Source organism: Bos javanicus, chromosome 7 (genome assembly GCF_032452875.1).
Source record: "Bos javanicus breed banteng chromosome 7, ARS-OSU_banteng_1.0, whole genome shotgun sequence".
Lineage (NCBI taxonomy): Eukaryota > Metazoa > Chordata > Mammalia > Artiodactyla > Bovidae > Bos > Bos javanicus.
Window position 1 is genome coordinate 30,669,547 of NC_083874.1, and position 27,340 is coordinate 30,696,886.

General features: G+C 39.6%; 1 protein-coding gene across 1 annotated transcript in view; it reads right to left on the minus strand.

Moving 5' to 3' along the window:
* The window catches only part of SNX2 (sorting nexin 2), a 62,739-nt gene extending 41,881 nt beyond the window's left edge, over positions 1-20,858 (minus strand). Inside the window, exon 1 of the mRNA XM_061422952.1 lies at positions 20,643-20,858. Within this exon, the coding sequence (XP_061278936.1) occupies positions 20,643-20,750 (108 nt within the window). The 5' untranslated portion in view covers positions 20,751-20,858. The remainder of the gene's footprint in view (positions 1-20,642) is intronic.
* Positions 20,859-27,340: the final 6,482 nt, after the last annotated feature.

The following is a 27,340-nucleotide window of genomic DNA, read 5'->3' on the forward strand; positions in this document are numbered from 1 at the left end:
AACAACATTGACATTGACACTGAAGTCGCTCAGTCGTGTCTGACTCTCTGCAATCCCATGGGCTGTAGCCTACCAGGCTTCTCCGTCCAAGGAATTTTCCAGGCAAGAGTACTAGAATGGGTTGCCATTTCCTTCTCCAGGAGATCTTCCCGACCCAGGGATCGAACCAGGTCTCAGACGCTTTACTGTCTGAGCCACCAATTAGTTCAAAATTGGAAAAGGACTGCATCAAGGCTGTATATTGTCACCCCGCTAATTTAACTTATATGCAGAGTACATTATGTGAAATGCTGGGCTGGGTGAATCACAAGCTGGAATCAAAATTGATAGGAGAAATATCAACAACCATCACTCTTGGCAGAGAGCGAAAAGAAACTAAAGAGCCTCTGGAAGAGGGTTAATGAGAAGAGTGAAAAGGCTGGCTTAAAACTCAACATGTAAAAAACTAAGATCATTGTGTTTGGTCCCATCACTTCATGGCAAATAGAAAGGGAGAAAGTGGAAACAGTGACAGAGTTTACTTTCTCAGGCTCCAAAATCACTGCAGATGGTGACTGCAGCCAAGAAGTTAAAAGACACTTGCTCCTTGGAAGGAAAGCTATGATACATATAGACAGCGTATTAAAAAGCAGAGACATCACTTTGCTGACAAAGGTCCTCATAGTCAACGCTATGGTTTTTCCAGTAGTAATGTACAGATGTGAGAGCTGGACAATAAATAATGCTGAGCGTCAAACAATTGATATTTCTGAGTTACGATGTTGAAGAAGACTCTTGAGAGTCCTTTGGATTTCAAGGAGATCAAATCAATCAATTCTAAAGGAAATCAACCCTGATCATATACTGAAAGGACTAACGGTGATTCGACTCATTAGAAAAGACCCTGATGCTGGGAAAGACTGAGGGTAGGCGGAGAAGGGGGCAAGAGAGCATGAGATGGTTGGATGGCATTGCCAACTCAATGGACGGGAGTCTGAACAAACTCTGGAAGATAGTGAAGAACACAGAAGCGTGGCATGTTGCAGTCCATGGGACTGCAGAGTCAGGCATGACTTAGTGACTGAAAAACAACAGAACAGCCAAATGATTCTCAACAAATGAGCAAAGGCAACATAATGTGGAAAAATTAGTCTCTTCAACAAACTGCTGCAACAACTGAAAATCTACATGTAAGAAAAGCATCTAGAAACAGAACTTACAGCATTCACAAAAATCAACTCAAAATGGATCATTGACCTAAAGATAGAGCACTAAAGTATAAAGTGTCTCAAAGATAACTCAAGAGGAAATCTAGATGACCTCATGTTTCATAGTAAGTTTTTAGATATAACAGAGGCACAATCCATGAAAAAAACATTTGATAAAGCAGACTTCACCAAAATTAAAATAAAAACTACTCTGCAAAGGACAATGTCAAGAAAATGGAAAAACAAGCTGCAGACTGGGAGAAAATATTTTCAAAAGACACAGCTGATAAAGCTTTATTATGCAAAGCATACAAAGAACTCTTAAAACTCAATAATTAGAAAATGAACAACCCAATTTAATAAAAGGCCAAAGACCATAACAGATACTTCACCAAAGATAAACATATGGCAGATAACCGTAAGAAAAGATGTCCCACATCATATGTTATCAGAGAAATGCAAACTGAAACAACAGTGAGACACACTACACCTCACAGTGGAGTCACTCCAGACACCTATTAAAGTGATCAAAATTTCGAACACTGATACCACCAAATGCTGATGAGGATGTGAAGCAAGAGGAACTCTCATTCACTGCTGGTGGGAATGCAAAGTGGTACAACCACTATGGAAGACCATTTTGGCAGTACATTTATAAGATAAGCATACTCTTATGTGTTCCAGCAACTGTGATCTTTAGTAGTCATCCAGGGGAGCTGAAAACATACCCACACAAAAACATGCACAGAATGTTAACAGTAGCTTTAATTATAATTGCTAAAATTTGGAAGCAATGAAGATGTTCTTCAGTAGGTGCCTGGGTAAGCAAACTACAGTACATCCAGACAATACAGTTTGCATTGTATTATTCAGACCAAAAGGAAATGAAGCAGCTAACCATGAAAAGACATAGAGGAAACTTAAATGTGAAAGAAACCAGCCTGAAAGACCTACATATTATATATTTACAACTATACTGCACTGTTGAAAAGGCAGAACTATGGAGATAGTAAAGACTAGTGGATTGGGGGAAGGGTGGGATGAACAAGCAGAGCAGAGAGGAATTTCAGGACAGTGAAACTACTCTGTAATATATTGTAACAGTGGACACATGTCATTATACATTTGCCCAAACCCAGAGAACGTACAACACCAAGGGTGAACCCTAATGTAAACTATGGATCTTGGGTGATTGTGATTTGTCAGTGTAGTTTTACCAATTGTAGCAAAGGTACCACTATGGTGGAGGATATTGATAATGCAGAAAAACGCATGTGTAGGCACATTATATGGGAAATCTTATACTTTCCACTCAATTTTGCTATGAACTTAAAACTGCTCTAAAAGGTAAAGTCTATTTTTCAAAAGACATAGCAGCAGAGTGGCATTTGGTTTCACAGAAAAATGCTTCGAATATGCCACTATATAAAAGAAATGGTTACCTATGAGTACGACCCAGTTTCCTGACACTACTCATTAAAAATAAATGCTGCTGGGCTTCCCTGGAGGCTCAGTGGTAAAGAATCTATCTGCCAATGCAGGAGACACGGGTTCAGTCCCTGATCCAGGAAGATCCCACATGCCGCCAGCAACTAAACCTGTGCACCTAAACTACTGGGCCTGTGCTCTAGAGCCTGGGAGCCACAGTTACTGAGCCCACGTGCCACAACTAATGAAGCCTGCGTGCCCCAGAGCCCATGCTCCCCAGCAAGAGAGCCACCACGATGAGAAGCCTGTGTATCACAACCAAAGAGTAGTCCCTGCTTGCAACAATTAGAGAAAAGCCCTGCAGCAATGAATGCCCAGCACAGTCATAAAAAAAATTATAAAAAAAAGAATAAACACATACTCTTTAAAAACCAACCAATCAATACACAAATAAATATTGTTTTTTGCAGCTGGTCCTCTCTTTGTGGGGGTCCAACAGATTCAATCAACTGCAGATTGAAAATATATTTTTTTAATTTCAGAGAGATTCAATAAAGTGGATTTTGCCACACACCAGCTTGTGGCTCAGCTGGTAAAGAACCTGCCTGCAATGTGGGAGACCTGGGTTTGATCCCTGGGTTGGGAAGATCCCCGGGAGAAGAGAAAGGCTACCCACTCCAGTATTCTGGCTGGAGAATTCCACGGACTATATAGTCCATGGGGTCTCAAAGAGTCAGACACGACTGAGCGACCTTCAGGGCTTCCCTGATAGCTCAGTTGGTAAAGAATCTGCCTGCAATGCAGGAGACCCTGGTTTGTTTCCTGGGTCGGGAAGATCAGCTGGAGAAGGGATAGGCTACCTACTCCAGTATTCTTGGGCTTCCCTGGTGGCTCAGCTGGTAAAGAATCTGCCTGCAATGGGGGAGACCTGAATTCGATCTCTGGGTTGGGAAAACCCCCTGGAGAAGGGAAGGGTTACCCACTCCCGTATTCTGGCCTTGAGAATTCCATGGACTGTATAGTCCATGGGGTCACAAAAAGTAGGACACTACTGAGCAACTTTCACTTTCACTCCAGCAACCAATTGCACAGCTGCTGCCACTAAGTCACGTCAGTCATGTCCGACTCTGTGCGACCCCATAGACGGCAGCCCACCAGGCTCCCATCCTGGGTTTCTCCAGGCAAGAACACTGGAGTGGGTTGCCTTTTCCTTCTCCAGTGCATGAAAGTGAAAAGTGAAAGTGAAGTCACCCAGTCATGTCCACGACTCTTCACAACCCCATGGACTGTAGCCTACCAGGCTCCTCCATCCATGGGATTTCCTAGACAAGAGTACTGGAGTGGGCTGCTGTTGCATTTACATTGTATTTACTGTTTATAAGCATTTACACTGACATAAGTATTATAAGAAAATTTGAGATGATTTTAAAGTATATGGGAGGATGTGTATAGGTTATATGGAACACTATGCCATTTTAAATAAGAGACTTCCCAAAAGGGATTTTGGTGTCTGTAGTGTGTCCTAAAACCAATGCTGTATGGATACTGAGGGAGATTATACTTGATTTGAGTAAGAAACAGGCATTAAGGGCCTATATAATAGACCTGGGTACTCAACTTGATTATTAAGAAGAGATTTTTATTTTTAAAATGTCAAAATTTCCTGGGGATCAAAGTTCTGGATTTTAGTTTTGCCTGCACACGAACTTGTCTAGGGTTACATAAATTTCTTTGCTGTTGTTGTTCAGTCACTAAGTCGTGTCCAACTCTTTGCAACCCCACGAACTACAGCACACCAGGCTACCCTGTCTTTCACTATCTCCCAAAATTTGTTCAAACTTATAAGAAGTACATCAGAATTGCTATAATGGTGCTTCCCCCCTGCTTTTTTTTGACTACCCACTTTACTATTTTACAATTTCTAAATCTAGAGTCATCTAACTTGATTTCTTTTTGCATTTCTTAACTTTGCTTGATAATAACTCTGAAAAACACCAAAATTTGTAAAAATTACATGCAATCTCAAAAACAGTCAATCTCAACTCAAGGCTATTATTTAGTGCTTGTGTAAATTTTAGTGCCTGTGATCAAATTTCAAGAGAAAAGACAATCAACAGATCCTAACCCCCAAACAGATATTGCAATATTAGCCAAGAAAACTTTTCCAAGGTTTTCGAGCTATGCTCCATGAGATAATGGTAAATATATCTGAAGTGAATAAAAAAATGAATGTTTGCAGCAAAGAAACAGAACCTACTAAAACAAACAAAACAGAGAAAGAAAAGAAAGAAAAAAGGAAAACTCCAAAACTAAAATCAAAGTATCTAAAAAAGTTACAGACTGGGTTCAATAAAAGAATGTAGATGACACAAAAGTATCAGTGAACTTGAAAATAAATCCATATGAAGTATCCAATATGAATAATCATGAAAAAAAGTTGAATAAAATGAACAAGACCTCAGAGATCTGTGGGATATTAGAAGGTCTAACATTTATGTCACTGAAGTCACTGGAGAGATGAAAAATTTCTGCAGAAATATATACAGAAAAAAAATGTTGAAAATTCTTGAAGCTGAAGGATATAAATGTATAGGAGCAAACTTCAAGGAGGATAAAACCAGAGAAAACTATGACTACAACATATTATCACATTGCTAAAAATAAAACTATTAGGGGAAAAAATGAAAGTAATGAGAGAAAAACCCCACCATTTTCACAGGGACATATCAATTTTAATGACTGTAGATTTCTCATCAGAAATCATAAGACTAAAACAGTCTAAGAATAGTTTCTGAGTGATGGAAAAAAAACTACCCAAAACAGCAAAAATATCTTCAGGAATAATGGTAAAATAGTTTTCAGATGAAGTACAAATAAGATAATTCATCATCAATAGACCTGGTCTAAAAAAAAATGCTAAAAGAAATTCTTTAAGCTTAAGAAAAATTTATACAAAAGGAAACAATGAAAGAAGGAAACATAACAGGAATGCTAAATATCCAAATAACAAAAACTACTTTTTCCATCTTCAATTTGTTAAAATAGATACAACAATTCAAAGTAAAAACTGTAATACAGGATACAATTATAACACACGCAGACTATTAATAACCTAGGATGTATTCTTATCATAAATAAACGTTCACACTATGCTAATATCTTGGATATTCATAGTTCTTTGACATCAAAGTCACAGAGAAAGAAAAACTAGAATGTTTATGTAACAGAAAGGACTCTTTCCTACCATTGGTTAATACCTGGGAGTGGAGAACAAGATGGGAATGGTGTGGACCGTGAACAACTCCAGTAATGGCTGGGTGGCAGCAGGCACCCCTCTGTGGGCAGGCTATGAGGTGTGCACTTTATATCAGTGCCCATCCATCAGCAACACAGTGCCCTGCTGCTCTGCTCACTGAGCAGTCACTTGGTAAACGCTCTCAGGACTCACTTGCCTCTGCCTCCGCCTCTCCATGTCTCTTTCAGTTTCCAAGTGGGTGCAGGAAGAGCTGTTCTCAGCTGGACAGAAAGGAGTATGAAGAGAGTGGCCACTGAATGAGGAAGTGATGGTAGAAGAGTAGTGTAACAGCTTCTGGGTGATCAGAATTATCCAAGACAGGTTATTCCACACAGGTATTGAGGAAACATATTTAACCTCTTTCTCCCCAAAAGATTAGGTCTGTTTAATATCCAGTATAATAAAGACTAGACTTCCCTGGTGGCTCAATGGGAAAGAATCCAGCTGCAATGCGGGAGATGCAGATTTGATCCCTTGGTTGGGAAGATCCCCTGGAGAAGGAAATGGCAACCCACTGCAGTATTCTTGCTTTGGAAACCCATGGACAAAGGAGCCTGGCAGGCTACAGTCTGTTGGGGTCATAGAGGAGTCAGACATGGTTTGGCAATTAAACAACAACAATAAAGATACTGTATTTTCTAGAGCAAAGAGCAGGGAGACATTGTCCATTATAAATGATTTAGGTTCTGTAAACTCAAGTTTCTCAGCTATGACACAAACCAAAGGCTGGTGCAACGTTGGTCTGGGCCCCTCTGTCTTATCATGCTGGCAAGAGAGGGGCAAGGCAGAGTCACAAAGACACTTCTGCTATTTGCTATGCGCTGAGTATAAAATCCTTTATTATGTCAACTTCTAGCAACCTTAAAAGAAATTAATCTGTCAGCTTACCAGGGAAGTAAAATTTACCCTTTACAGTTCTTAAAAGAAAAAGTCAGTGATCTTGAAGATAAGTCTTAGGAAATATTCAATCTGAGTAATAGGGAAAAAGAAATGAAGAAAATGAACAAAATCCTAAGGATCTGTGAAACAATATAAAATGTTCAACAATCACATTACTGAAGCCCTCAAAAAGAGCAGCACAAAAAGTTTTTTCAAGAAGTTATGGCTAATTCTCCAAATCTGGTGCAAGACATTACTTTACAGATCCAGCAACATGAGAACTCCAAACAGGACTACTTCAGAGAAAACTAGATAGAGTCTCATCATTAAAAATGGCTGAAACCTAAACATTAAAACTAAAAACTTGAAGCAGCTAAGGAAAAACAAACAAAAATTACACTTAAAGAAACAGAAGAACTGAATATTTCTCATCAGAAATCAGAGACCAGAAACAGTAGCACAAAATCTTTCAAGTGCTGAAAGAAATGCCAATGCAGAATTCTATATCCAGCAAAAACACCCTTCAGGAATGACGGTGCAATAAAGTTATTCTCAGATTAAAGAAAACTATAGGACTCTGCCATCACTAGATCAGCTTTTTTTTTTTTTTATAAAAAAGTGCTAAGTTCTTTGGCCTGAAGATACATAATACAAAAAATGTAAATACACTAGTTATAATATAGAGGTGGCCAGATTGTGTATAAAAGTAACAACTCACAACAATACACTGCCTACAAAGCCCTACTTTAAAGATATAAGTTAAAACTGAAAGAATGGAAAAAACATGCTATGCTACCAAAGAAGAGCTGGAGTGTTACATTAACAGTAGATAAACTTAAGAATATCATCGGCAGTAAAGAGGGGTTTGTTGCTGTTGTTTAGTCGCTAAATTGTGTCTGACTCTGAGACACCATGGACTATAGCCCGCCAGGCTCCTCTGTCCATGATATTTCCTGGAGCAAGAATACTAGAGTGGGTTGCCATTTCCTTCTCCAGGGGATCTTCCCAACCCAGTGACTGAATCAGTGTCTCCTGCTTGGCAGGTGTATTCTTTACCACTGAGCCACCTGGGAAGCCCAATAAAGGAGCAGTATCATATGATAAAAGGATCAACGTGCCAAAAATTGCAATAATACTAAATTGTAGTAATTAATACAATAAATACAGATAATAAGAGAAGATAGAGAACACCTGGAAAATACTAGAACACCTGGAAAATACTATCAGTCAACTTGACTTTTAGAGAATATTTCAACAATAACATCAGGACTTCCCTGGTGGCTCAGACGGTAAATCATCTGTCGACAATGTGGGAGACCTGGGTTTGATCCCTGGGTTGGGAAGATTCCCTGGAGAAGGAAACAGCAACCCACTCCAGTTCTCTTGCCTAGAAAATCCCATGGACAGAGGAGCTTGGTGCAGGCTACTGTCCATGGGGTCGCAAAGAGTCAGGCACGTCCGAGCGACTTCACTTCATTTCATACATGTTTTTCAAGTATGCACAGACTATTCACTATAAGAGGTCACATTCTAGGCCATCAGACAAACCTTAACAAATGTAAAAGAACTGAAATCATAAAACATTCTCTGACAATAATCAAATAAACAGCTATCAGTAACAGAAAGCTATCTAGAAAATCCTCAAATTTTGGAAATTAACACTTCTAAATAACCTGTAAGTTAAAAAGGATGTCACAAGGGAAACTGGAAAACAGTTCAAACTCAATGAAGACAAAAACAATATTAAAGCTTGTGGGAGACAGCTACAACAATGCTTCAGAGAAATACATAACTAAATACTGGTACTCAAAAAAAGCCTTTTATCAATAATCAAAGCTTTTATTTGACAAAACAGAAAAGCAAACCAAACAGCAAGCAGAAGAAATTAATAAAATTAAAAAGAAAATAAAAAACAGAAATCAAGAAACCAAAAACTTACTCTGAAAAAGAAAAAAATCCCAATAAAATGACAAAGCTTTTGCAAGATTAAAACAAAACAATAAAAAGCAAACAAAGAGATGACATAAATTACCAATATAAGGAATAGAAAGGGAGGGGCACCACCTATAGACTCCATGGATACAGTAGTAAGTATGGAGTATTCTGAAAAACTTCTGCCCATGAATTTCACAACTTACACGGAAAGGACAAATTCCTTTAAAGTCATATACCACCAAAGTTCATCAAGAAGAAATACTTTCATAACTATCAGAGACACTGAATTTGTAGTTAAAAATCTTCTAACAAACAAAACTACATGTTCAAATGATTTCACTAGCAAGTTCTGCCAACAATTAAGGCAAACATAAGACTAATTTCACACAAACTCCTCAAGAATACAGAAGAGGAGAAAACACTCTCCAGTTCATTAGTGAGGTAAGCATTTCTGATACCCAAAATCAGACATTACAAGTAAAATAAAACAACATCCAAGTATCTGTTACAAACACAGACACAACAGCAGCAAAACACTAGCAAACTGAGTGCAGCAATAAATAAAAAAAAAATAAACACATTATGGCTGTGTGGGAATTCAAGGTTTACTCAACATTTGAATATCGATCAATACCCCTATCAATAAACTAGAGAATCACATGAGTATATTAGATGCAGGAAAAGCATTTGCCAAAATCAATATCCATTCATAGATACAAAATTCAGAAAACTAGGAATAGAAGGGAAATTCTTTAACCCAATAAAAGCCATCTACCAAGACAATACTCTAGAAAGAAAGAAAAAATGAGCATTTTCCTCCTATGAGCATGAAGCGGGAAAAGATACCCACCATCACCACTTCTATTCAATATTACACTGGTGGATTCAGCTAGTGCATTAAGGCAAGAAAAAGACATAAAGATTAGAAAGAAATAAAACTCACATCACAGTCAACATGACTGTCTACATAGAACATTTCAGACTCTAAAACTCTACTAGAACTAGTGTCTAGCAACAGTTGCAGAAAACAGAGAAAATGTGCTATTAATGAGTGAATGTAAAAGATATAAAAGCACCAAAAAGCCATAAAATAGGTATAATGAAATGTGCACTAGATCTGTATGCTGAAAAGTAGAAACATGAATGAAAAAAACCAAGTAAGACCTAAAAGGAAAAAAAAGAGAGAGAGAGAAATAGTATACTTATGGCTTAAAGGCTCTCAATAGTATTAAGATGCTAATTCTCCCCCAAACTAATCAACAGGTTCATCGTTATCTCAATTAAAATCTCAGCAGGAATTTTTGATAGAAAGCAATAAATAGGTTCTAAAGTTGTATGGGCAGGCAAAAGAACAAGAATAGTCAAAAAACAATTTTGAAAAGAACAAAGTCACTAGATTCACACTATTTGATTTCAAGACTCAGTTAATTAAGACAACATACAACTGGCAGAAAGACAGTCAAAAGACCAACTACACACAATCCAGAGACAGACCCACACGTAAATGTTCTATGGATTTTTCGATAAACATTCAAAGAAAACCCAAGGAAGGATTTTTTTTTTTTAAGTTCAGCTTCATCTTAATACAAATCTTAAATCTACTTATGTTGTTTCATGTACTGAAAAACACAGTCAACTAACTTAGGGTTTATAGAGCATTCTGCTCAATATCAAACTAAATATATTCTTTTCAAGTACACACATACTGTTTACCACAAAAGACCATATTCTGAGCCATAAACCAAACTATAACATGACTATCTTTCAATAATTGAGATTTTATATGCAAAAAAATGAACCTCAACTCATAAGAAAATTAACTCAAAATCAACCAAGTCTAAATATAAATAAGCTAAAACTTTAAAACTTATAGAAAAAACATAGGAAAAACTTTTGTGACCTTGGACAATGTTACCCAAGGATTTCATATGCAACATATAAGGCATTATCAATCAAAAACGGATAAAACAAGCCAGACTGGGAAAAAAATACCTACAAAACATATCTGATGAAGGATTTATATTCAGAATACATGAAAAAATTCTCAAAACTCAATAAGGAAACCTATTTTAAATGGGAAAAAGATATGAAAGAAAACTAAAGACAACTTTCAGATGGTGAATATGTAAGCAAAAAAGTACTCACCGTCATTAATCATTAGGGACTGTATACTGAAATCACAATGAGGTAACACTACATATCTCTTAGAATAATTAAAAAGCAGTGGTATGCTATATATTTAGCAATCAGGTCTTTGGGAAAGAAGACCCTGAATTTTAGCTTTCGCTGATTTCTGTGGCATAAACAATTCCCTCTGTGGCTGATTACTCCTTACTGAAAATGGAGCTAGTAAGATACTTTACACCACACAGATACAATAGACACATTAATTCATGAGCTCAAAAACTAGTAAAACACAGTAAAGAAATAAACAAGTGACAAGTTGTAAATATTTACTGCCTTTTATAATATAATTTATGTCTACGTAACTTTTAACAATGGCTGTTTACTAACCAGCTTACAAAATTCCTGAAAATTTAAAGATCAGTTCTTTCAAGCCAGCGTAAGTCAGATGTGTGGATCACAACAAACTGTGGAAAACTCTTAAAAAGATGGGAATACCAGACCACCTGACCTGCCTCCTGAGAAATCTGTATGCAAGTCAAGAGGCAACAGTTAGAACTGGACATGGAAAAACAGACTGGTTCCAAATTGGGAAAGGAGTACATCAAGTCTGTATACTACCACCCTGCTTATTTAACTTACATGCAGATTACATCATGTGAAATGCCGAGCTGGATGACTCACAAGCTGTAATCAAGATTGCTGGGAGAAATAGCAACAATCTCATATGCAGATGATACCACTTAAACAGCAGAAAGTCAAGAGGAACTAAAGAGCCTCTTGATGAATGTGAAACAGGAGACTGAAAGAGCTGGCTTAAAACTCAACATTCAAAAAACAAAAATAATGGGTTGGTACCATCAGTTGATGGCAAATAGATGGGGAAAAAGTGGAAAACAGTGACAGAATTTATTTTCTTGGGCTCCAAAATCACTACAGATGGTGACTACAGCCATTAAATTAAAAGACGCCTGCATGTTCCTTGGAAGAAAAGCTATGACAAACCTAGACAGTATATTAAAAAGCAGAGACATCACTTTGCCGACAAAGGTCCATACAGTCAAAGCTATGGTTTTTCCAGTAGTCGTGTACAGATGTGACAGTTGGACCAAAAAGAAGGCTGAGTGCCGAAGAACTGATGCTTTCGAATTGTGCTGGAGAAGACTCTTGAGAGTCCCTTGGGCTGCAAGGAGATCAAACCAGTCAATACTAAAGGAAATATATCAGTACTGAATATTCATTGGAAGGACTGATGCCAAAGCTAAAGCTCCAAGACTTTGGCCATCTTATGTGAAGAACTGACTCATTGGAAAAGACTCTGATGCAGGGAAAGATTGAAGGCAGGGGGAGAAGAGGCGACAGGGGATGAGATGGTTGGACGGCATCAATGACTCAATAGACATGACTTTGGGCAAACTCCGTGAGATGGTGAAGGACAGGGAATCCTGGTGTGCTGCAGTCCATGGGGTTTTAAAGAGTTGGACAAGACTTAGAGACTGAACAACAAAGCATGCCACTGCCTGAAACAGAACTGATACTAACAAATAGTGACAAGGATGTGGAACAACTGAATTCTCAGCCATTGAAGGGATTTCCCTGGTGGACCAGAGTGGCTAAGATTCAAGCTGCCAATGCAGGGGACCCATGTTTGATCCCCAGTCCAGGAACTAGATACCATATGCTGCAACTAAGAGTTCGCATGTCATATTAAAGATCCCGCATGCTACAACAAAGATCGAAGATCCCAAGCACCTCAACTGAGACCCACTGCAGCCAAATAAATAAATAAATAAATATATTTTTAATGGCTCAAAACACCATTGAAACCTGTCTCTTTTTCTTCTTTCTCAGAATGTTTTATAGTGTTATTAGATTTCAGAGATAAAATGAATGAAAACCTGAACAGATATTAAAACAGGCAAAACCAGCTGCACCTAAGGTTCCTTCAGGCGATCCTTCAGGATTCAAACACTCAGTAAATATACACAAAGCTCTCTAAGTAGGAATAAGCTTTCAATATTAAGGCAACTTTTATGATGGGAGGAACATACCATAACATGCTTTTGTCTTGAAGAATCACGCTTTTGTTTATCAGTTTTTTAAAGAGTAATTTTATTTGTTTCTTTTTGGCTAGGCTGAGTCTTCCCTGCCGTGCAGGCTCTTCTCCCGTTGCTGTGCTTGGGCTTCTCACTGAGGTGGCTTCTCTCATTGCAGGGCACAGGTTCTAGGGCACCTGCGCTTCAGCAGCTGGGGCATATGGGCTCAGGAGTTGTGGCACACGGGATTCGTTGCTCCAGAGCATATCATGATTTTGTTTTAGTGAAACCATATACTATTAGTTCTCAGACTTGGAGAACTCTGTCTTAATGGACATGGTCTTGAGTTATATTGAGCTGGCCAAAAAGTTCACTCACTTTTTTCAAATGAACTTTTTGGCCAACCCAATATTATTACTACAGATACCTATTATAATTTGAGTTATATTATTAAAGAGCCATGAACCTGTAAGACTAAAAATAAATAACTTCATCTCCCTTTGCCTTATGCCCCCACCCCAAACCTTTCTAGCAGAAAGTTTGGCAGTTTCTTAGAAAGTTAAACATGTATTTACCACAAAACCAGCCATCCTACTTTTAAGTATTTTCCCAAAGGAGATGAAAACTGTGTTCATACAAAAATCTGTACATATATGTTTATGTCATCTCTATTCATTAATGTCCCAAAACTGTAAACAACAGAAATGTTCAACAACAAAAAACTGTGATGCGTAATACAATGCAATACTAAATTCAGCAATAAAAATGAATGACTCTTGATACATGCAACATCCATAAATATCAGATACTTTAGGTTAAGTTAAAGAAGCCTTATTCAGAAAGTTTCACACAGTTTTGTTTGTACAAAATATAATTCCATTTATATGATTCTATTTATATGAAATTCTGGAAAAGACAAAACTACAGGCAAATACAGATCAGTGGGTGCCAGAGGCTGGGAATGGGTGGAATTAACTACATGAGAGAATTTTTAGAAGGTGATAGACATGTCATGCATCTTCAATGAAGTGGTAGTGAACTTTACTGAGGTAAATTTTATCACAACTAAAAACTATCATCACAGGGAAAAAACACAAGAGTTCAATTTTATAGGAAAGTGCACATTCAAAAAATTAACATTAAAGACAAATTTTAGGAGTTCCCTGGTCGTCCAGTAGTTAGGACTCCATGTTTTCACTGCCAAGGGCCTGGGTTCAATCCCTGGTCGGGAAACTAAGATCCTACAAGCCATGTAGCATGGCAAAGGAAAAAAAAAAAGAAAAAAAAAATTATTCTATTTCAGGAAAAAAATGAAAAAAGTGAGCACCTCTGCCTCAAGCAACTACAGAGTAACATTTTTTTTTTTTTTATAGGCACTAGAAGTAGTTCAGTCCTTATATTTAATAGTTTCCAGGGCAAGTGGTCAACTGGTTATACCTTGTCATAAATCTCTTTCTAGTATTTCCCATGCAGTGGTCTTTAAATACCTGGTCACAAAATGTCTCTCCTCTGAAACAGGTAATTCATAATGAAATTAAAAAAAAAACTTTTTAAAGATGGATGCTGACCTAAAGATTAGAATTAGGAAAACAAGATACATGCTTTTACTACCTGTTGTGTTGAAACAATAAATACTCAACTTCAGTTCTTTATCAAAAGACTCTTTAGTTTTTCTCTACTTGCTCTCTGTTGATGCCATCTACTTTTCAAGGTTTCAAAGATCACTTCTACACAATTAAGTCACTCCAGGTTTCTATACTATTTCTGCTGCTGTTGTTTGCTATGCCGTGTCTTACTCTTTGTGACCCCATGGACTGAAGGACGCCAGTGACAGGCCTTCACTATCTTCTGGAGTTTACTCAAATTCATGTGCACAGAGTCAGTACTGCTATCCAATCATCTCCTCCTCACAGTACCTGGTACTGTTTGTGTGCCACGCACATATTTCAGTTACACACATTATCACCTGGTATTGCAGGTGTTTTTTCACAAAGCTGTGTTTATCATGCTGACTCCTGTTCACTCATATACTCCATGAGGACAAGGACTAGATTTCCACAGTTCAATTTAGTGTCACCAGTCAATAAATTGTATTGAATCTGTATCTCTACTCCATCTGGGATTTCTAGCTGTCTGATAGTCTCTTCATTGATGTAACTCATTCCCAAATGAAATAAATTTATAACTCCTTCCCCGAGACATTCAAAGAGTTAAGATGGCCATCTTTTACTCTTGTTACTGTATCAACTTCCTTCTCTCCTTTATTGATCGCACTATTCCTCTTGAGGTCTTTAACCTTAGACTTAAAATAACCTCCAGGTCATCAACCTACAAATGATACCTCTTACAAATTTATCCCCCAAACTGCCAGAACATTAAGCTTCCAAGGTGATCATATTACTGCCCTGAAGGTCTTGTAGGGCTCTAATGCACCTATGTAACAATTTCAAAGCTCTGCACAGTCTCATCATATAAATCTGTAACATCCTATATAGAGCCACTCAAAATTATTTATGGTTCCTTACAATAAGGACTGAACCGTAAGTGACATTGGCTATTTTCCCACGTTGAAAATTTCATTCCACCCTTTAAAGTCTCTCTTAAATATTACCATCTCAGTGGCTGTTCCTAGCCAGTAGAAACATTTATGTTCATCTACCATGTGTCAGGAATGCTGATAGGAGTTAGCAATCTCCCCCAGTCCACTGGGACTTTCAGTGAAAATAGGTGTGTTTTCAGAACATAGTCACAATCTCTTTGGATCTGAGTTTTCTGTACTTCTCTTTCTTCTTCACCAGAGATTTTCTTTCCTCAAAGATCTGCTGATATCTAGTTGATCTTTGTACTCCCACTATCATCTAAAAAATACAGCAGAGAGTAAATAGTCAAGTATTTACTGAAATCAACCAAGTACAGCATCTACGGAGCAGGCATGGGGTTACATGGTGGGGAAGGAATTCTAAGACCTGTGAACCTCCCATATGGAAATTTCATTTGAAGTATTCTATAAACTCTATCATGCGACAGTGTTAGGGAAACTGTGGTACTCAGCTTAACTTCAGTTGACCTTAAGATGAGAGGCTAGTACAAGAACCAACTGTAAACATCTACAGTCAACCAATTTTCAGAAAGAGTGTCAAGATCATTCAATGGACAGTTTTTCAGCAAATGATGCAGTGACAACTGGATTGCCACAAGCAAAAAAAAAAAAGAGTTTATCTCACATCATATACAAATACTCAAAACAAATCAAGCCGAAACTATAAAACTCTTAGAGGAAACCTTCATGATCTTGGATTGGGCGGGAGATTCTTATATATGATGCTGAAAGCATGAGCAACAAAATAAAAAGTAGATGAACTGAACTTCATCAAATTTTTAAAAAACTTTGTGCTTCAGAGGACACCATTAAGAAATGAAAAGACAATTCATGGAATGGGAGAACATTTGCAAATCATGTATCTGACAAGGAACTTGCATCTAGAATACACAAAAAAATTCTTATAAATAAAAAGACAACCCAACTAAAAAGTGAGCAAAGGCTCTGAATAGACATTTCTTCATAATGTACAAATGGCCAACAAGAACATGAAAAGAAAATATAATCTTTAAGAACATCTAATATAGTCTTAAGTCTTAAGAAAGACTTAATTTAGTCTTTAAGAAAATATAATTAATCTTACTGTTGATATATGTATGTTCTGGTATACAGATGTCATTTTTGTTATCACAGCACTACAGTGAAACACACAAATAAAAACTTAAATTCATAAAAAAAGAAAATATAATCAAAACCACACTAAGATACCATTTCTCAAGCATTATGATGGACAGAATAAAAAAGTCAAATTACAACAAGTATTGGTGAGGATGTGGAAAAATTGGTTCCCTCATACATGGCTGGTGGGTATGTAGAACGGTGTGGCCATTTTGAGAAACTACTCCAGCAATTCCTCAATTGATTAAAAGCAGAGTCATTATATGTTCTAGCAATAATAATGATACGCAAAATGTGGAAACAATGCAAATGTCCAACAAATGACAAAATGGATAAACAAAATAAGGTATAGCCACACAATGGAATGTTTTTCAGGGATAGAAAGGAATACATACACAGACTCTGAAAACATCAGGTTAAGTGAAAAAAGTCAGTCACAAAAGACCACATATTACATGATTTCATTCATATGAGGTCCAGAATAGGGAATATATAGATAGAAAGTGAATTAGTAGTTGCCTAAGGTTGAGGGCAGAGGGGTTTAGGGAATGGGGATGGGGGTGATAGTTAAAGGGTACAGGGTTTCTTTCTGAGGTGATAAAAATGTTGCAATATCTGTGAATATACCAAAGCCCACAAAATTGTACGTATTACATGGGTAACTGCATGGTCTATGAACTAAAAAATGAACAACGTTGCAAATCAACTATTAATTCACTCCAACAAAAATTAAAAAAAAAAAAAAGGAACAGGGCTTCCCTGGTGGCTCAGTGGATACGAATCACCTGCCAGTGCAGGAGACATGGGTTCAATCCCTGATCCAGGAAGATTCCACGTGCTGTGGAGCAACTAAGCCTGTGTGCCATAACCTAGTGGTTATAGACCTGTGCTCTAGAGCCTGGGAGCCGCAAACACTGAAGCCCGCATCTAGAGATTACTACCTGGAGAGGAGCCCCCACTCCTCACAACTAGAGAACGCCCTCGCATAGCAACAAAGACCCAGGGCAACTGAAAAAAAGAAAAGAACAGGCATGTAACACATAAATTTCCTGTCTTACTACTTCATGCTACTTTAGGGCAAGCACCTCTTAACCTTAGAGCTGTATCATCTTTTTTTGTTTGTTTTAAGGCAGCATTGCAAAACCATCTAAAGCCTCTCAGTTACCAAAAACAAAACAAAACAAAACAAGCTTTTGCCAGATTTTTTTCCCTTCTCATTTCTTTCCATGTCCCCTATGCCAGCCCTTCACCACTTTGTTTCACAGTCACAACAGAAACACAACTAGATGTTTCAAATATGCTTTAACTACTGAACATGGCTTTATGTGACTGTTCTTCATTTTGAAAAGAAAGGATTTTAATACTGGGATTAAAATATACTCACAGCATACATATACACTAAGTTGTACAGTCACTACAAGGTTAACAATTATGATATTGAAGCTGTGTATAATTCTTTACTTATATGGATTTCAATTGACTTTTTTACTCCCAATGCCCTCAAAGGAGAAAGTTCCTACATGAACATTTTTAAAACTCTTTTTTTAAAATAGATGTTAATTTTTATGTCTATTATACTTTATAGCTTAGGTAATAACTATTCAAAGCAGATGACCTGCATCAGAATCACCTGGAGCTTTGCAACTCATCCGTGTCTATGGACTAGCAGCAATGTCACAATGAGAGTTTGTTAAAAATGCGGAACACTGGCTTATCCCAGCCCAACAGAATCAAAATTTGCACTTTAACAAGATCTCCAGGTAACTGACATATGAAGTTTGAAAAGCAATGATAGAGAACACTCAGGAAACATGCAGATTCTAGTGAGGCAAAGGTACCTGCATTTTAAACAAGAATCCTGTAGTTTCTCCTCCACACTGAAGTTTGAGAAGCACTATTCTATTCAAAAGAAAAGTGACATGCTGAAAAAATATTCCTTTACAGCAGCTTTGGTATACTAATAAGTACTGCTATGTACCCTTCCCAAAAATAGCTTGAAAAGCAAAAAATAATAATTCTGAATTTATAAGCTTCACAGTTACACTACTTGAAAATATCCTGAGTCTCATGAAATAAAGGGTTTAGATGACTAATCAAAACCAACATTTTAGAAAGCTTTCATAATGCACTAACCACAATACATGTATTCATACTCAGAACTCTATAGACTTTAACTGGGGGGAAAAAACACACACACACACACACTTACACACACAACCTTATTAAACAGGCCCATCCAAATGGGAAATAGAAACTGTAGTTCCTTTTACTCAACTTTACAAAGATCTCAATTAAACAGAATGCTTAGTGTTCACAATATTCTAGTTTACACTATGTTAAGTTTATTCTGATCCTTGTTGGTGGAAAATCTTTGTAGCCCCACAGGGAATCCAGGTCTTACAATCCTGCATAGACATTACCTTTCAAAACATGTTAAGTAGCTGTAAAGTATAAAGGACTACAAGGATACTACCCCCAAAAGGTAATTTGCTGTGCAAGACAATTTTTATTAAATCTTAGGAGATGCTGGTTTTGACAATTCATTCAACAAATATTTGCAAAATGCAAATGTTCGAGATTTTGTGAGGAACACAAAGATGAAAAAGGTACTACCCCTAGCCCCCAAAAGCCTATAATCTTGAGGAGAGGTGAGGTTTGGCCAGGAACACGCATATACAATTAGCAGAATATGATCAGTACTGAAAACGGTCAGGGAAGTTACCAGTTCCACGTAACTGAAAGCTAAATAAAGGATATACTACAATAATTTTCAATTAATTTGGTGCAGAGTGGATCATGCTAGGGAAGCTTATTAAAAAAGCACTTTATAAGCAAGTACAGTCTAAGGTCAGACAGTTAAGCGTCTGTCTACAATGTGGGAGACCCGGGTTCAATCCCTGGGTCGCGAAGATCCCCTGGAGAAGGAAATGGCAATCCACTCCAGTACTACTGCTTGGAAAATCCCATGGACAGAGGAGCCTGGTAGGCTACAGTCCATGGGGTCGCAGAGAGTCGGACACGACTGAGCGACTTCACTTTCACAGTCTAAGGTAAACAACTCTTTGGGAAATTTGCTTGTATTTTAATACACATACACACACTTAAAGTTCGGCTATCAGGTGTGTGTGTGCTCTCATCAAAGGCAAAGCAACTGAAACATGAACTAGATTCAGGAGGCCCAATACAGTTAAGTTCATAGAGGGCGTTTCCTTTGACAAAAACAGGAACACGTAGCTTCAGAGATCGCTGATCATGCGAGAAAAGAGGAAAAAGGAGTGAGGATCTGTTATTTCTCCCCTGGTAACTTAAAAAAAAAAAAAAAAAAAAAAAACTTCCCCCAGTGCCTAGCAGTTTCCTGGACTACTCCCTGCCTTCAACTTTGTATTTTATCAACACTATGATCCTTAAAAGGCTTAGAAACTAAAGACAAACAAAACCGGCCAAATTCATTTACCTATTTAACAGTCTAAAACAGAGGTACGTCCCTCAAGGGGAACTAGCAGTCCTTGAAGGTCCAGGACCGGGAAAAGTGCACCCACACGGTCCCTCCAGCGCCCCGGCCACTCAGAGCGCTCTCTTCACTGCTCTCCCGTTTCAGAGGCACACCCTCCCTTGGGAAGGGAAAAGCAAGCACCTCTTCAAAGAGGCTGCGGGGCTTGCCCCGCAGCGCCAGGAGGTGTGCTGAGACCCAAGGCAAGACCTTCAGAGCTCTGGAAGGAAAGGCGCAAGTGACACCGCGGAGGGCCAGCTGAGCGGGGAAAGGACACTCGATGCTCTGTCCGGTCCTGGCCCTCAGGGGATCAGGTCGGCCCCCGGCCCCACAGTTCGCTCTCCTAAGCAGGCCTGGCCGCCCAGGCCAACTCCAGCCCAATGACAGGTACGCGAGGTGGGGCCCGCGTCACAGGTGTCGCCCCAACCAGGTCCTTGCAAACCTGGGGGTTGGGGGGTGACGCGGAGGGTCAAGTCGAGGCAGGGCAAGCACCAAAAGGTGAGATGCGCGGCAGCAACGGAGCGAAGCACCCACGGCGACGCAGTCTCACCTCCAGGGTGGAGACAGTGCTGGTGAACAGGTCCTCTCCGTCCTCCAGCTCTTCAAAGTCGGTGGGCTTCCCGTCCCCTAGCGGAGGAGGCTCCCTCTCGGCCGCCATCTTCGCTCGCCCAGACGACTGCGCGAGCGGGACCTCGCGGACCTGTCACGTGAGCACGCACGGCTAGGCTAGCGCGCCGGCCGCCGGGCTCCCCCTCCTCCCTGGCCCGCCGCGCGCGGCCCCGCCCAGCGGCGCGCGGCCCCGCCCCCGGCCTCATGCAGGCGTCAGTCCGAGCGCGCGGCTCTCATCCCCGCCCCTTTGCCTCTTCTTCCACCCCCACGTCTGGTCCCGGCTAGTTTTTTACCGCCCACTTGCTCTACTGACTGTTGTGGAAGAATCTTGGTGTTCTGTTGCCGTGTCCCCTTCTTAGCGGGACTAGGCCAAACGACTTTTGTTGTCGTTACCAGTTTTAAATCTTCTTTAGGAAGTGGAAGAGCTTGGGGACCAATCTTTGGGTTTGGGTTATGCACAGACTGAGGCCAAGATTGAGGATTGGCAGGAGAGAGAGACATCTCTCTTAGATCTGTGGGCTATCCTGTAGAACTTTCTGACATGATGGTAATGTTCTGTCTCAGTACTGTCCACCAGGGCTTCCCTCGTGGCTCAGCGGTAAAAGAATCCTCTTGCAATGCAGGTGTAGGTTCCATGCCTGGGTTGAGAAGATTCCCTGGAGAAAAACGGCAACCCATTCCAATATTCTTGCCTGGGAAATCCCATGGACGAAGGAGCCTGGCGGGCTACAGTCCATGTGGTTGCGAGAGTTGGACACAACTTAGCGACTAAACCACTACCACCATTGTCTACTAGAGTAACCGATGGGCTTTGCAGATAGCAACTTGAGGTTAGTATTTTGCTGGAGAAGAAACCTTCACAGGGATTCTTTACAAATTAAGTATATAGAAGCCTTTAGCCCTCAATGGCCGGGGAGTTAGAAGTCCTGGGTTTTACTGGCTATGTACAAGACTTACTTAGCATCACTGTAATTATTATTGTCTTTTGAAGTGCATTGAGCAGAATGTTTTCCTAGTCGCTAGGATTTCTTCCACCCCTATTTCTTAATTTTTAAGATCATTGTCAAGAAGCATCAACCCAAACCACAACTAATTTAAATAAGTATATCAAGGTCCAAATGTTGCTTGGGTGAGCTGGATGCATGAGCCAGTTGTCACTATCATGCCACATCACCATCACCACTGCCGCCGGCCTGTCTGGAATAATCAGCTGTTGAGGCACATTTCCCTGCCTGCATTCCACCACTTATAGACAGTCTGTGGTCTGTCACTGATCAGAAACTTTAATCTCTTTTGAAAGTTCACAGTCTGGCTCGAAGTGATTTTTCTCTGTATCCTGTTTATCTGTGCCTCTGTTTATTGCTTGCTACTTTCTGTCTTATGCTATGGTCATTTATATTCCCAGCATATCTTTTTTTACTGGACATCTGAATTAGTTGAAAGGTAGGTCCAGTCACTTGTAACAGAGAACCACATTAAAAGAGGCTTTTTAAAAACTGTAGTTTAATTATTCCTCATGTAGGATGACAAAGGATCCATGACATCATCCAGGGATTACAAACTCCTCCTGTTGTTCTGCCCTCCCTAGGAATAGAATGTCTTCCTTATGGTTCAAGTTGGCTCACCACCACAACCATATTCGAGCAGACAGAAAAGGAATAAAGGGAAATGGAATGACATCCCATTCCCTTTAAGAACATGGTCCAGAAATGGCACACACACCACTTCTGTCCATATCCCTTTGATCAGCTTATTACTTGCATGGCCATTCCTAGCTGCAGGAGACTAGGAAATACTATCATTATGTGCTTCCCCCACCCCTAAAAACTAGGGGTTCTCTTACTCTGGAAGAAATGAACACTACTGTAGGAAACCAGAGGTCTCTGCTATAAAGCATCCATTCACTCTTCTCATGGTAGAAAACCTGAATTTCCTTCTGCATAATCATTCTTTCCCACTCTCAGCTAGAAGTCTCCTCCAACTCAGGACTGGAGTATATGACCTAGGCTTAAGTCAAACCTAGCACTGACTCCCTTGGCCCTAGTGATTGGTAGGAGGTCAGGTTTGGTGACATTTCCCCAAACTCTTGGCCGCTTTGATTGTCTTACTTTCTCTATCCAATCTAAACTACACTGGGACTATAAGAATTGTCTTGCTCTTTTTCTTCCTCAGTCCTTTGCTTTTCTGTTTTATCTTCTCTGAGATCCCAAATCCAATCATCAACTTCTGTAATCTTATATACATATTGCCAAGAACATTTTAAAAAAAGTAAACCCTAGTCTCAACTGGAGATTCTGCAAGTCCATGATTCTTAACCCAACTCCTCACTGCCTAGATATCATCACTGGCTTCTTTCATAAATCTTTCAACTATTCTTTCCAGTAGAGGTTCTAGAAATTCATTTTCTCATCAGGTATCCCATCACCATTTCTCCTCATTTTGATCAAATGACTTAGCCTGCTCATTCAATGACAAAAATAAAATCTGCCAGTTAAAACCTTCCATCTTCAAGCAGGATGGAAATTCTCTTCTCTCTGTGCTCCCATCACTCACTGTGTATGTTTCTATAACACCTATTATACTATAGTGTGATCATAGCCACTTTTCTATCACCCTTGATAGTCTACAGGATTGTTGCATGTCAGGGCTCTTCCTTATTTGACTTTGAATCCTGGGTAGTCCTCTTGTTGAGTCACTCAGTTGTGTCTGACTCTGGAACCCCATGGACTGTAGCACATGAGGCTTCCCTGTCCTTTACCATCTCCTGGAGTTTGCTTAAACGCATGTCCATTGAGTCAGTGATACCATCCAGTCATCTCATCCTCTGTTGTCTCCTTCTCCTCCTGCCTTCAGTCTTTCCCAGCATCAGGGTCTTTTCCAGTGAGTCAGCTCTTCGTGTCATGTAGCCAAAGTATTGGAGCTTCAGCTTCAGTCCTTCCAATGAATATTCCTTTCCTTAGGGTTGATTTCCTTTAGGATTGACTGGTTTGATGTCCCTGCTGTCCAAGGGATTCTCAGGAGTCTTCTCCAGCACCTAAGTTCAAAAGCATCAATTTTTTGGCACTCAGCCTTCTTTATTGTCCAACTCTCACATCCATACATGCCTACTGAAAATACCATAGCTTTGACTAGACAGACCTTTGTTGGCAAAGTAATGTCTCTGCTTTTTAATATGCTCTAGGTCTGTCATTACTTTTCTTCCAAGGAGCAAGTGTCTTTTAATTTCATGGGGGTAGTCACCATCCACAGTGATTCAGAGCCCAACAGTCTATCACTGTTTCCAATGTTTCCCCATCTATTTGCCATGAAGTAATGACTGGATACCATGATCGTCGCTTTTTGAATGTTGAGTTTTAAGCCACCTTTTTTCACTCTCCTCTTTCACCTTCATCAAGAGCGCTTTAGTTCCTCTTTGCTTTCTGCCATTAGGATGGTGTCATCTGCATATCTGAGGTTACTGATATTTCTCCTGGCAATCTTGATTCCAGCTTGCTTTGTCTAGCCTGGCATTTCTCGTGATGTACTCTGCATATAAGTAGAATAAGCAGTGTGACCCTGACCTAGAGGACAGGGTAGTCCTCTACTAGTCATCAAGCCCTGTAAACCAAATTATACCAAACTTAGCAGCCTAAAATCACAAATATTTATTTTCTCATAATTTCTGTGGGTCAAAAATCTAGGTGCAACTTAGCTGAGTGCCTCTGACTCAGGGTTTCTCACAGGACTGCAGTAAAGGTATCTAGCAGAGTGGCAATCAATTCAAGCAAGACTCAACTGGGAGAGGACCTGCTTCTAGGCTCACTCATGTGACTGGTGGCAGGTCTCAGGTCCCTGCTGGCTGTTGTCTGGAGACCGAGTTCCTTTGCATACAAGCCTCTACATAAAGCTTTTGTTTTGTTTTTATTTATTTTTAATTGGAGGATAATTGTTTTACAATATTATGTTGGTTTCTGCCATACATCAACATGAATCAGCCATAGGTATACATACGTCCCCTCCCTCTTGAACCTCCCTCCCACTTTCCACCCCATCCCACCTCTCTGGGTTGTCACAGAGCACCAGATTTGAGCTCCCTGCCTCATACAACAAATTCCCACTGACTATCTATAAACCACAAGGTTTTTCAAACAGCATGTCAGCTTGCTTCCCCTACATGAGGACTCTAAGAAGACAGAGTGAGCCAGGAAAGGACAGGAGAGGTGAACAAGACAGAAGCCAGAGTCTTTTTGTAACCTAATCTCAGAAGTGGCATCTCATCACTTTTGCTGTGTTCTGTTCTTTAGAAGCTCACATTACAGGGAAGGGATTAAATGGGGGATATGACTAACAGGAGGCAGGGATCTTGGGGGTCATTTTAGAGGTTGTCACACACCCCAATAGTGTTTAAGTACTCAATAAAATATATAGCATGCTGTTAATACCTTCTGTGAATAAATGAATGAATATATGAAACTCAGAAGAGAGGGCTAAATGGAAGATATAAATTTGGTAGTTAATACCACTAGTATATGATGTGACCCAGGTAGTCTGGGAAGCACAACCCTCAGGATCATGAAAGAAGCAGGTAAAGGAAGAGTGGCATAAAGAAAACTAAAGAGCAGCAAATAGATAGAAAGCAAGGTAGGGAGGAGGCAAAAGGAAGTAAAGGAACAAAAGAAAAGAGAGTGTTTGGCAGTATCCATTGCCTTGGGTACATTAATAAGGTGGTAACTGAAAAGGCGAATGATTAATGAGTACAAAAAATGAAGACAGCAAGTTATAATGGCTAATTTTATGTGTTCCTTTGGCTGGACCACGGTGCCCAAATATTTGGTGAAGTATTACACGGATGTTTCTGTGAAAGTGTTTTTGGGATGAGATGAACATGTAAATCAGTGGCCTTTTAGTAACAGATTACTCACCATTATGTGGCTGGGCCTCATCCAATCAGGTAAAGGCCTTAATAGACCAAAGACTGACCTCCCCCCAAGTAAGAAGCAATTTTGCCAACACACCTCTGCCTTTGGGGTTGAACTGCAACTCTTCGCTGAGTCTCCAGCCCACTGACCTACCTTATCAGATTTTAGACTCACTAAAGGCTTTCCTTAGTGATGAGATGGCTAGAGGACATCACTGATGCAGTGAACATGAGCTTGGGCAAACTCCAGGAGATGGTGAGGGACAGGAAGGCCTGGCGTGCTGCAGTCCATGGGGTCACAAAGAGTTCTCGTGACTGGGCAACTGAACAACATCAAAGGGCTTCCCAGGTGGCGCTAGTAGTAAAGAACCCACCTGCCAGTGCAGGAGACATAAGAGACCTGGGTTCCATCCTTGTGTTGGAAAGATTCCCTGGAGGAGGGTGTGGCAACCCACTCTAGTTTTCTTGCCTGGAGAATCCCAAGGACAGGAGCCTGGCAGGCTACAGTTCATGGGTTGCAAAGAGTCAGACATGACTGAAGCAACTTAGCATGCATGTATGCCAGCCTCTATAATTGCATAAGTCAGTTCCTTAAAATAAATCTCTCTATATATGTAACACATCCTGTTGGTTCTGTTTCTATGGCAAATCCAGACAAATGCACATGTATAGACTATTCTTTTAAAATATATAAATGGAAGCAATAATAGAATAGGTCAGTAACTTGCTGAAGATACAGGCTTACTTTTATGTGTGTATGTTTTATTTTAATTAGATTTAAACATGTTTATATATTATGGAAAGAGGTGAAAAGACAACAATTAGATGAGAATATAAGAATAGAGAAATAATTGGAATGGTTGAGATCTGAAAGCATACAGGCAGGAATAGGATAAAAGCAAGTAGAAGACTGTGCCTTAAGAAAGAGAAGGTTTACTTCATCCTTTTGTATGGAGAAAGAGACATTTAGAGCCTGTATTAGCTTTTGTGCATAACAAATCATTCCAAATCTTAGTCACTGAAAACAACAATCATTTCTTACTTCTCATGAGTCTGTAGGTCTACAACTTAGCTCTGCTGGATCAGATGTGGCGAATCTTATCATAAGGTTTGTTCATTTATCTGTGGTCAGCTGAGGGATAAGTCTAGGGGCTGGCTAACAAGGCTGCTTTGGGATAGGACATTTTAGCTCTGCTCTATGTGCTCTCATACTCTTAGACTGGGCTTCTTTTCTCTTTTATTTCTCTCACTCTCTCTCTCTCTTTTTTTTTGTTTTGTTTTGTATTTTTAGTCTGGCTTCTTTGCAAGGCTATGATAGGATTTCAAAAAAGAAGGTAGAGACATACAGGTACTTTGTAATCCTTCACAATAGAAAGTCACATAGCCAAGCCTAGGATCAGAATGAGAAGTGACTACAAAATTATAGGGCAAAGGGTGTGGAAAAAGGAAGTCATTAATTTGGTTCATTAATGCAATCAGTTTACCACAGGGTGGATGCAGTTACAGACTTGTTAATAAGTAGAGGGGCTGCTGCTGCTGCTGCTAAGTTGCTTCAGTCGTGTCCGACTCTGTGCGACCCCATAGATGGCAGCCCACCAGGCTCCCCCGTCCATGGGATTTTCCAGGCAAGAGTACTGGGTGGGGTGCCATTGCCTTCTCCAAAATAGAGGGGCAGGAAATGAAAAAGTCCACACCCAACTTTATTTATAAGACTAGAGATCTCTTCAAGAAAATTAGAGATA